At 53.2% G+C, this 11177-nt stretch overlaps 2 protein-coding genes across 4 annotated transcripts; one reads left to right on the top strand and one right to left on the bottom strand.

Annotated features, from left to right (window-relative positions):
• Nucleotides 1-699: 699 nt before the first annotated feature.
• On the top strand, nucleotides 700-3614 carry Snx22 (sorting nexin 22). 3 transcript variants are annotated; one of them, XM_055598794.1, is made up of 7 exons: nucleotides 700-809; nucleotides 1147-1230; nucleotides 1562-1666; nucleotides 2095-2189; nucleotides 2500-2532; nucleotides 2715-2782; nucleotides 3083-3614. In XM_055598794.1, exons 1-7 carry the CDS (start codon nucleotides 735-737, stop codon nucleotides 3199-3201), a joined length of 579 nt encoding a protein of 192 aa, XP_055454769.1. In that variant the 5' UTR covers nucleotides 700-734; the 3' UTR covers nucleotides 3202-3614. The 3 variants fall into 3 exon arrangements, with proteins under 3 accessions (XP_055454769.1, XP_055454771.1, XP_055454770.1); XM_055598796.1 differs by lacking the exon at nucleotides 1562-1666; XM_055598795.1 differs by lacking the exon at nucleotides 2500-2532.
• Nucleotides 3615-3670: 56 nt separating this feature from the next.
• On the bottom strand, nucleotides 3671-9703 carry Ppib (peptidylprolyl isomerase B). The gene is made up of 5 exons (XM_055598793.1): nucleotides 9452-9703; nucleotides 8437-8550; nucleotides 7097-7190; nucleotides 4706-4890; nucleotides 3671-4015 (listed from the first exon to the last, which is right to left on the bottom strand). The coding sequence occupies exons 1-5, from the start codon at nucleotides 9584-9586 to the stop codon at nucleotides 3893-3895; spliced, it is 651 nt and encodes a 216-aa protein (XP_055454768.1). The 5' UTR covers nucleotides 9587-9703; the 3' UTR covers nucleotides 3671-3892.
• Nucleotides 9704-11177: the final 1474 nt, after the last annotated feature.

Raw genomic sequence — 11177 nt, 5'->3', positions numbered from 1 at the left:
AGCCACCACCTCTCTCTCTCCTGATATCCAGACTGTGTGACTTTCAAAGCTGACCAGCCCGAGTTTTTAAACTCCTGCCTCTTTCCCACGCACCAGCTTGAAGCAAATTGGGTAGGATTAGTGGATGGAGGGATGGAAGAAATGAATGAAGGGTCTGCAGGTGCCCATCGAAGCTAGATGAATCTCAGCCTCACCCAGGCACTGCCTCGGTAGGAGTTTCCAGGCGGTGACCCCACCTGAAAGCGGGGAAGGATGGCATGGTCAGGTTCCCTGAGAGCAAGGGTGGTCCTAGGGGGACGCCCAGGCTTGGACGCCAGCTGCGCCCTCAGCTGGCACCACAGGATCTAGGGCACTCAACGAAAGACCGGGTGAAATTTTACCTCCGCTGCATGCGCGGCAGGCAGTGGAGCCTAGGGAAATGTCTGACAATCGAGTGACCCTACCGAGGGCTCCTCCCCGGCACGGAGCCCTCCCTCGCTAGATACAGGATGTTATCTTCTGGCCTCAGGACTTCAGCGCGCCAGGAAACGCCCCGGGCGGGGCGAGGGCGGGGTCCTGGACCAGAGGGTGGAGCCTGTGGGGGTGAAGATCCGGAGAGTGGGGCGGGGCCTGCGGCCGGGGGCGGGGCCGGAGCCCGGGGGCGGGGCGACCTCGCAGGGCCGCCCGGCCGCTCCAGGGAGTTCGGGTGACAGCGCCGGGAAGCTCGGAGAGGCTGCGGCGGGGCCGGGGCGCGGATGCTGGAAGTTCACATCCCCTCGGCGGGGCCTGAGGCCGAAGGGCGCAGGCAGAGTCCGGAGAAAGGCCACATGGTGAGCGATGGATGGAGAGTGCGTGTAGGGATACGCCGAGTACCCCCGCGACGAGCGCAGAAAGGGACCCAGAATCCGGGCTGGGACCTTTGTCGCAAAGGTTCGGGGTTACTTGGCTTTGCCAGTCCCCGGTCTAGGCTCTGGAGGGATCGCGGGGGGCCGAGGGGGAGGGCCCGTCAGCCTTTTCTTTCAGGTGTGTGGGGTGCGGGAGGAGTTTCCCTGAGCGGAGACAAGCCAAGTCGGCTTTGTGCCTTTCAAAGACCAGAAAGTGGGCGCGTCTCGCGCGCGGGTCCTGGTGCACCTCTGGACCCGCCGCCCGCGCTCGTCCGCCCGCCAGGTGTTCCAAGTGGAGGTGCTCTACAGCGGACGCAGACACACCGTGCCGAGGCGCTACAGCGAGTTCCACGCTCTCCACAAGCGGGTGAGGCGGCGCGGGCTACCCACCCATCTGGCTCCAGGCCAGGCCCCAGCTTTCGGCTGGCCACCCCCACCACTGCCCCAGGCCCGGGAGGATGCAGCCCGTGGGCGACCACCCCAGGGCTGCGGGGCCCCTCGCGGGGAGGACGCAGTGGCTAGGTTCCAGCTCAGACCGACCTTGACTCTCGGGCTTGTCATTTCTGTCCCAGCCACCTCTCACTAGCTGTCTCAGGGTAAAGCTTAAAGGTATACAGAGAGGACTGGGGAGAGCCCTCTGCTAGGTGCAGCGGGCTTGAGGGCTTTGCTGGGATCTCACCTCGGTAACTGATGGACAGATCAAGAAACGGTACAAAGTGCCCGACTTTCCCTCCAAACGCCTGCCCAACTGGAGGACCAGAGGATTGGAGCAGCGCCGGCAGGGCTTGGAGACCTATATCCAGGTGTGCACGGGCACACTTGGTTGCCCCTAGCCTGAGGGACCAGGGTGACCCAGTTAGAGATGGGGGGGGCATAACTTGGGGTTGTTATTCACCATCCAAGGCTCCATTATCCCAAACAATTGAGTACCAACTTTTCTATCTGGGTTATTTAAAGTTTTGAATCATCCAACAAGTAAGATTCACCCCTAGGGTAAGATTCTGTGTTATTTCATGAGGTGTGTGTGTGTGCACTAATGTCCATTACTGGACCAGCCTACCCACTTCATGGGGCCAGTTCTTCCAGTCTATACTCGAGCCTGGTCTAATAATAATACTTGTTTCCACTGTCTCGAAATTATTTTGGAACAGAAGTCCTTAAACTTTTGCTTGCAAGGGTTTGTGCAATTAGTAGCTGGATCTGATCGCAGGCTTCCTTTCTTCTTGTCTAGGGCATCCTGTACCTGAATCAGGACGTGCCCAAGGAGTTACTGGAATTTCTGAGACTTAGACACTTCCCTCCAGACCCCAAGGCCAGTAGCTGGAGGTAAGGATTGCTGCGCCGGGGTGTGGCAAGGGCTCTCAGCAGGAAGAAGCTGTAAAAAGATCCCGAAGGACAAGCCTTATTCATTTTCAAGTGTGCTGGGCCCTAGCCTTGTTCTCCGCAGCCTCCTTCATCTTGACCCTAGTGGAGGGGCTGGTTTTTGGACCACTTTGTCTACTACATCAGGGCCTCCACCTCTGGAAATGGGCTTGTTACAAAATAGAAGCAACAGTCCCCTGGGCTATTCCGTCTTCAACCCCTTCTCACCTCCCCTGGGTATCCTCAAGCAGCTTACAGCGTTTTCTCTTTTCAGCACCCCGGGGGAATTCCTACCTAGCGACACCAGGCAAGTCACAGTCCTGCCCTGAAGGCCTGCTGCCCCCTAGTGGTCGTGTGCGAGGAGGCAGGCCAGCAGCCTGCTTTCTAGTCCTCTTTTTTTGTGTGGGCGCCTATTTTGGTCCCTGGCGTCAACCCCATGTGTGTCTTTGCCCTGCCACCTCTAATGGTTCACAACTTTCTTCTTCACAGCTCACAGCTGCACCACCAGCCCGTCATTGGCTTCTGTATGGATCCTTACGTTTACACTCCTTCCCCAGGTGAGACATCCGTCACCAGCCCCCAGCTCCCCCCCCCCCCCCCCGCACATGTCCGCTGGGGGCTACCCCCTGCTGTTCTGTAGCCTGCTTTGTAATTTGCTTCATAGAAACTAGTGCAATACAGCTGGTTCGCCTGGTCTCTGCTCCTCTAGGGCCTGTCTTCAAAAGCTAGTAAGAACAGAATGTGGCCTAGGGAAGGCCAACAGCGCCTCATTTTGGGTAGACAGCTGAGCCAGAGTGCTCCAGGCCCAAGGCCAGGCAGACCACACACTAGTCCTCCTTCCACTTTCTCTCCCACAGATCCTCTCGCAGAAGTGGTGGTGACCGGTGTGCTCCAGGGTCTCTATGGCTTCAGCACTGGCCCAGCACCAGCCCAGCCAAAGGCTAACTGTCATCCTGCTCCATCGCCAACGGCCTGACTAGCCCGGCTTTGGGCCACCAGTCAGGATAGTTGTGTGTCTCAGTCCTGGGAGTTCCATGTAAGAGCCTGGGTTTTCCCTTGGACTAGACTCAGGTGTAACTAGGCGAGGCTCAGTTGTGCCCATCTGCACTCAGGGCTCTGAACTGGCATGCACTGAGAGCTGTAGCTTGCAGAACTCAAGATCCTTAGAGCCAGGGTCAATGCAAAGTCAAGATAAAGAAGTGCAAAGTAATTTCAGAGGTAGGCTGAGGAGACTCGGGTGGGTTTTCTAGCCCAGGCTGGCGGGTGGCAGAAGCTAGCAGGGTGAGGCATGGTGGCAGCTAGAAAGCCTGACGACCAGGGTAGACAGAACCTAGGTATCAGCTGAGGCACGAACCCAATGAAGAGGCATGCATCTGTCAGCACACAAGAGTCCCAGGCTGCAGGACAGGTGCTATATACAACCCCCAAACACAGCCACACCTAAGTTATGTAAAAAAACAAAACCCCCACTTTTTATTGATCAGCATTGGTAGGAGTCTGATATAAAACCAGGCCTGTGGAATGTGAGGTGTGGGTGCACCCCGTCAGATGGAAGCACTGGGGCCAGAGCGGCGCGGAACCTTGTGACTGGCTACCTTCACTCTTGTGAGGGTAGTGACAGGGCCCGCACAGACAGCTGCTTGGCGGAATGAGGTCCCTGAGGCTCTCTACTCCTTGGCAATGGCAAAGGGTTTCTCCACTTCGATCTTGCCACAGTCTGCGATGATCACATCCTTCAGGGGCTTGTCCCGGCTGTCTGTCTTGGTGCTCTCCACCTTCCGGACCACATCCTAGAAAAGGCAGGAAAGGAGAGTTTGGATGGGGTGGGGCCGAGAGGCACAATACTGGGATACAACCCTGAGAGGGTTAGAAGGGCTGAAGCCATACAGGATGACAGGAGCTGATGGCTGCAGTGAATGGAGAACATGGATGTTGGATAGCTGACCCAATACTGCATGGGTGCGGAAGTCTCAACATCCCTGATTCAGTGAGTGGCTGAACAGAGGAGCCTGCAGCCAACAAATTCAACCAGGTCTTCTGGATGGGTTCTGGGGGCCTGAAAGGACCTAGAACCTTGGGGGCATGGAGATATAGGCTAGATATCATTCCCCCCACCCCCCCTGGCTGTGGTGTTGGGAGTTAAACCTCATGCATGCTAGGTTAAGCAGTCTCTCGGAGCCAGCCACAGGGATACTCTGAATATGGTCTCCTGTGGTCCAGACTGCCTATGGACTCGGGAGTTCAAGTGATCCTTTTGCCTCAGCCTCCCACACAGCTAGGACCTTAGGGATGTTCAGGCTGTTTATTCTTGGCACTTCCCCTCCCCTATGCCAGGACACCAGGTTAGGAGGCACCAGTGCTGGGCTACATCAATGGCATAGGTGCCTTTGGGAAAAAAATTTCCTACTTGAAGCCCTGGCCTGTTCAGGCTGGCTCCTGGGTGAGGACTATCAAGGTTTAGCCCCTACTTCCAAACTTACCATGCCCTCTAGAACTTTGCCAAAAACCACATGCTTGCCATCTAGCCAGGACGTCTTGACTGTAGTTATGAAGAACTGGGAGCCATTGGTGTCTTTGCCTGCATTGGCCATGCTCACCCATCCAGGCCCATAGTGCTTCAGCTTGAAGTTCTCATCTGGGAATCGCTCACCATAGATGCTCTTTCCTGGAAAAAGTCAGAGCAGGTCAGGAAAGCGGGCTGACCTGAAACAGGCAGACAGTTGGGGGAGGGTCTACAGGGCTCAGGCTGTCCTTGTCGGGGAAGGCTTGAGTGGCAAACAAGGACATAAACAGCCTTCTTACCTTCTACCCAAGCCACTGGGACTGAGACCACCTGGGGAATGAGGCCAGGCTGAAAGAGAGGCCTTGGTGCATGCAGGATGCTGGGTGTGGGAGTGTGGAACTCTCAGAAAAGGGCTGCTGTAGTCACCTGGATGATCTTTCCAGGGTTACAAGATTGCTGCAGCTGCAAAGCTGAACAGCAGATGGGGTTGGTTGGTGGAGGAAACATAGGAAATAGGGCTGCTATTTGTTTTTTTAAGAGCCAAGAGCCTCTTACCAAGGACCATAAAATAAAAGATGCTTATGAACGTGTGTCACTGTCTTGTGAAGCAGGGGTCCAGGGACCAGGACAGCGAGTACAGAGCTTTACACAATTCCCAAGGTCCTGCTTACAACGTTGGTTTCCCCATTACCCATCAGTGGACTAATGGTCCTGTGAATACTAGCACTGAAGCAGCATCTTCTCAGGCTGGTGAGATGGCTTAGCACATAAGGCAACTAGCTGCCTGGCACAGACTCCTGTAGGTTTTCCTGACTTTAACATGCACACAACGGCATGTGCTTACCAACCTCATACATATGCTTATAAATGATCAGGTGTGACAGAGAGTAACACTAAACCCAGCTCTCGGGAGGCAGATCTCTGAGTGCCAGCCCACACACAGTAACTAATTTCCTTTGGCTCAGGGCCTTTCGATTCACTTGCACGCAAACCTCTGCTGTCAGCACACCTGTGCTGGTCCACAGTTCCTCAGGGTGCCTCAGGTCAGTGACTGCCCTGGTCTGAGACTGATCAGGAGGATGTGGCTGACTGTGCAGCAACTGGGGAGGCAGGTCGGAGTGAGGCGGCCTATTTCCTGCAATGACGTCTGGCTGGGCACTGATCGCCAAACTTCCTAAGTGAGAAACTTCCTTGGAAACCTTAGGCAGCCACAGGATTTCAATTATTCCTATTCAAAAAGCCCAATCTACACCCTTAGTTTCTTCTCCAAGGCACAAGGAGCTCTCAAGTCACAAAATAAATAAATAAATTGCATTTTCATCTTTATGATGGTAAGTATCAATCCCACTTAATCTTCTGTCCCGGAACTTCCACCCAGCTGCCTTGCAAACGGTTAAGCTTCATGCCAACCAATTTTTGTTGTCTGTCGTCATTTAAATTTTGTTTTTTTTTTTCTTCCTGAGGCAGGGTTCCTCCGTGTACTTTTGCTGTCCTGGAACTCAGAGATCCACCTGCCTCTGCCACCACACCCAGCTTTTTTCTTCTTTGTTTTTTAAGTCTCAAGTGTATGGATGTTTTGATACATGTATGTCTGTGTACCACACATAGGAGACCTGAAGAGGGTATCAAGATTCCCTGGAACTGAAATTACAAACAGTTGTGACTATGTGGGAATCGAACCCAGGTCCCCTGCAAGAGCTGCCAGTGCTCTTAACCACTGAGTCAGCTCTCCAGCCCCTGGTGTTTGATTTTTCAGACAAGTTCTCACACAGAGTAGGCTGGCCTTAAAGTTATGCTGGAACCTCCTGCCTTAACTTCCTGAGTGTGGGTGTTACAGACACAGCCCTACTCTTGCCTGGAGTCCCCAACTTTTATATATTTTTAGTTCGTGTGTGTGTGTGTGTGTGTGTGTGTGTGTGTGTGTGTGTTCGCGTGCACATGTTCTTGCCACAGTGTATGTGTAGTAGTTAGAGGATACCTTGCAGAAATCAGTTCTCTGCTTCCAGTGTTTGAGCCTCAGGAATCAAAGTCAGGTCATCAGCCTTGGCGGCAAGTACCTTTGCCCACCTTGCTGGCCTTTTTGCTTTATGTGCACGCATGTAATACAGGCAATAGAATGTGTGGTACAAGCTGTAGACTTGTATCAACAGTGGATACCTGGAAGAGAGCACAAGTCTACCTGCTTCCCACCTCCCTCTCCTTTGCACTGGTTCCCTCTTCAAAGAAGGGTGCAGCTAACCTCAGTGCAGGAGAGAAGCTGCTCAGCTCAGCCCCTAGAGCTGGAGAAAGAAGATGCCTCGGCTAACCAGCCCACCCCCCTTGAACACTGCAGTGTCAGGACTCCTCTGCTCAGAGGACCTGAAGTTACCTCCTGTGCCATCTCCCCTGGTGAAGTCTCCACCCTGGATCATGAAGTCCTTGATGATACGATGGAACTTGCTGTTTTTGTAGCCAAATCCTTTCTGGAAAGAGGGATGAGAAGACAAGAGGGTAGAATGAGGCAGATGTCCCTCACCTGCAGCTCCTTCTGGCACATTTAATGAGGGGCAAACACAAAGCAGAAACACCCGGTAAAGTCCACACCTCTAGCCCCTGCTCTTATACAGTTCCTGAATGATATAACCCAAGGCCATGACATGCCTTTTCCTTCTCTGTTCTAATCACAAGAACAAATGTGAGGTCTGGGGATACAGGTCAGCTGGCAGTGTTTGTCCTAGCGTGAACAGGCCTGGGTACACAGTACCGTGTGAGCTGAGCATGGCGGTGCCTGCCTGTGACCCCAGCACTCAGGAGCAGCATATCAGCTCAAGATCACCCCTGGCTACCATTAGTTTCAAGGTCAGCCAGGGGCTACATAAGACTGTCTCAGGAAAAACAAAATAAAATGAACAAAGAAGTTAGAATACAAACTTCATAAAATAGAATGTATGTTTCTTTAAAATTCTGTGCCATATTCTCAGATCAAGTTCCTTGGACCCTTTTTCTTCTTTTTAGAAATTTGATAGTTCTTATTTTATTCCAGCAGTAGTGGCATCATGTGTTCTAAGAACATTCAATTAAGAACTCAAATAAGATACAATAATGATTACTCTTCAAACATTAAAGCCATATTTGCCTGTGTTCTCCACAATGTAAACCACAGTAACACCTCAGCAGCCACTCAACCATTTGGCACATCTTCCTTAACTGTAAAGCTACCAGTTTTAGCGCCTTGGGATTTTTTTGTGTGTGTGTGTGTGCTATGAATAGCTGTAGTTAACAGCAGGGTTGCAAGAGCCAGCTCAGTCTTCCTGTGGTGCCAAGATGTGGGCAAATGGGGCTTTGAGCAAGTCACACCAGCTCTCCAGGGCCCTCTCCAAAAGTTAAAAACTGGACCTGCTTATTCTTTTTTTTTTTTAAAGATTTATTTATTTATTATACAGTGTTCTGCCTGCATGTATGTACACACCAGGAGAGGGGACCAGATCTCATTACAGATGGTTGTGATCCACCATGGGGTCGCTGGGAATTGAACTCAGGACCTTTGGAAGGGCAGACAGTTCTCTTAACTGCTGAGCCATTTCTCCAGCCTGCTTATTCTTAATATACAAAAATATTTGGTCCTCAGGGAAGCCAGATAGTGAAAAGCCAGTGTAAGCCACCCTCTGAAGTCCCAGCTGCTTCCATCCCTACCACGTGGAGTTGGCTACCTTTGTACCAGCCACTTACCTCTCCTGTAGCCAAGGCTACAAAATTATCCACTGTTTTTGGAACTGTCTTTCCAAAAAGTCCAAAGACCACTCGGCCCACAGCTTCATCTCCAATCTGGAGATCAAAGTACACCTACGGAAAAGAACAATCCGAGCTTAGCCTTTTAGAGGGGTCTTGATAGAGAAGGAAGTACCCAAGAAATAACCCTGAGGAGAGAGAAGGAAGCCTAAAGCTATAGCTGAGTCTGATTTCAGGAGGCAAAACCCTTGCACAAATCCAGTGAACAGGCTAGAGAAATGGCTCAGCTGTTATGAGCATCTGCTGCTTTCCCAGAGGACACTTCTGTTCTCAGCAGAAAAGAACCTAGACAGTGCCTCCCAACCATCTGTCTAACGAACGCTCTAGACTATCCCGACACCAAAACGAGGGACTGACGAAATGGCCTTGCCCACTATGGGCAGGCCACCGTTCTACCACTGAGCTAACTACCCCAGTAATTAATAGTCTGAGACAGAGACTTTTAAAAATATTTTCTAAAGTAACTTTTTTTTTTTAAAGTTTAGGTTCGCAGACTACAGAGTAACAGTCTGAGCTCTTACAATGACTCCAGACTATAGAAACAGACATTAAAAGGGGGAAATACACAAGGAGATCACTATGCTCGCAAGTTTAACTGTATTCACTGTGCGTGCTACAAAGCACAGTACACTGGAAGTGGCCACCATGGACGATTCGGCACTTGTGATCCTTCACCATTCCCTGGCCTGCAGGGCAGCTACAACCGGACTGCCCTGAAGCTGTCCGTAGCCGGGCATTCTGGATCAGGGCTGGGGGCTGGGGGTGTCCGAGTCATTCTCTAGTTTGAGTGGGTGGAGCGGGCCTGGCTTCAAAAGGTCATAGGGGCTGAACAAGGACAAGGATGGTCAGGTCGAAACTAGTGGGCAGGGCTCGCCGGGGCCGGGGCCGGGCCGGGGCCGGGGCCGGACGGCAGGCGGCGGAAGGCAGGCCTCGTCGGGTGAGGGAGAGCCCAGACCTTGACTGTGACTTTGGGTCCCTTCTTCTTATCGTTGGCCACGGAGGGTCCTGGAAGCAAAAGGAAGACGACGGAGCCCACGATGAGGGCGGCGGCGAAGAGCAGCTTCATATTGCGCTCCGACAGGCGCAGCATCCACCGGCAGCAGCAGGCGCGGTCGCGGCGGCGCGGACCGGAAGAGGGTGTGGACGCGGCGGACGCGGGCGGGCGTGCGCGCAGCGGCCGGGCGCGGGGTGGGCCCGGGGCCGCCGGCAGGCTGGCAGCGCGGGGAGCGAGCGGCGGTTCCCCTGCGCCGCAGCGCCGAGTGGTAGGCGCCGCGGCGGGCGGGGCTGCGGGCGGCCGCCACGTTACAGCCCTCTAATTGGAGGCGCCCCTTGCCCCTCCGCCTATGCCAAGGAGGTGCGCGGAAGGCGGCGCCCGGATTGGTCTGAGCGGAAAAGACTACGAAACTCAGCAGGCCTTGCGGCCCGACCTGCCCGCCAGCCCTCGGTGGTCTGCCACCGAGGGTGGAGGCCGGTCACTACCATGTATGGGGGTGGGCTTTGAAAAACACTCTGAACCCCAAGTGCTAGGTTGGGTTTTACAGCGTAGCCTTCTAGAGCGCCTTCTATAGTATTGACCTTGCTTGGGGCTCGGGAGTAGTGGCTCACGCCCGTGATCCCAGCGCTGGGCAGGGTAAAGTAGGACGGTAACGGTGAGTTCGAGGCCAGCCTTGGCTACAGAATGAGTGTGACTTTGCCTCAAAACAAACACTCCCAGTCGCGGTGGCGGTGCCTTTCATTCCTGCATTTGGGAGGAAGAGGCAGACGATTTCTGTGAGTTTGGGGCTCTAACACTAGTGCTGTAGGAGTGCTGGGCATGGATAGGATAATCTGGTAGTCTGGCTTGCTGCCAGACGAGTTCTTAGATTCAGGGAGAGACCCTGTCTCAAAAATAAGGTGGAGGATTGATGACTTCCTCTGGCCTCTGCACACGTGTGCATGCACCATACACACATAAACTGCAGGCATAAACTGCGCACGCATACATACAAACTGGCTTCCATTTTTAGTTTTTGCCACTTTACTCAGTTTCCCCTTTGAATCCTGTGCTTCACTGCTGTGTGAACCTACGAACCAATGTATACTTTGGTATTTATTTTTTCGTTTTTACATTTCTGCATGTGTGTGATTATATGTGAGGAGGGAGTTGGTTCTTTTATCGCATGGGTTCTGGGGGTTGAAGTCAGGTCCTCAGGCTTAGAGGCAGGCAACTTAAGAGCTGAGCTATCCTGACAGCTCCTGGCCTTTCTTTCTGGGAGAGGGGACCAAGTTGCACGTCGTCTGTGTGCACCTTCCCAAGCCCTTCTGCAGGCCTCTGCTCAGCAAGTACCGGTTGGGAGGGCTTTACGTTAACACAGGAGTGGGGAGCTACGCGTGTAAACGCCTGAAGCTGACACTGCGCTCTCGCAGTCAGCAGATGCTTCTATGGGCTGTTTCAGGTGGTAACACACACTTGGTGTCGCTCCGTTCTATAACACACGTACTTTGCCCTGTACACTTGGGCAGTTAAATCCTTGATCTCCAGTTGTGTCACTTTTGGGGCAGGTTGAGGAGGTGTGGCCTTGCTGGAGGAAGCACAGTGAGATTCGAGGTGTCAAGGCTGAACACTAGTCCCTGTTAGCATTATGCTTCCTGCAGAGAGCTAAGTGCTGGCAGGATCTTGGTATTGTAATTTCTATGGCCCA

Source organism: Psammomys obesus, unplaced genomic scaffold (assembly GCF_907164565.1).
Source record: "Psammomys obesus unplaced genomic scaffold, mPsaObe1.curated_primary_1811, whole genome shotgun sequence".
NCBI lineage: Eukaryota > Metazoa > Chordata > Mammalia > Rodentia > Muridae > Psammomys > Psammomys obesus.
The sequence above is the reverse complement of the archived record's forward strand: the minus strand, read 5'-3'. Positions and strand labels throughout refer to the sequence as shown.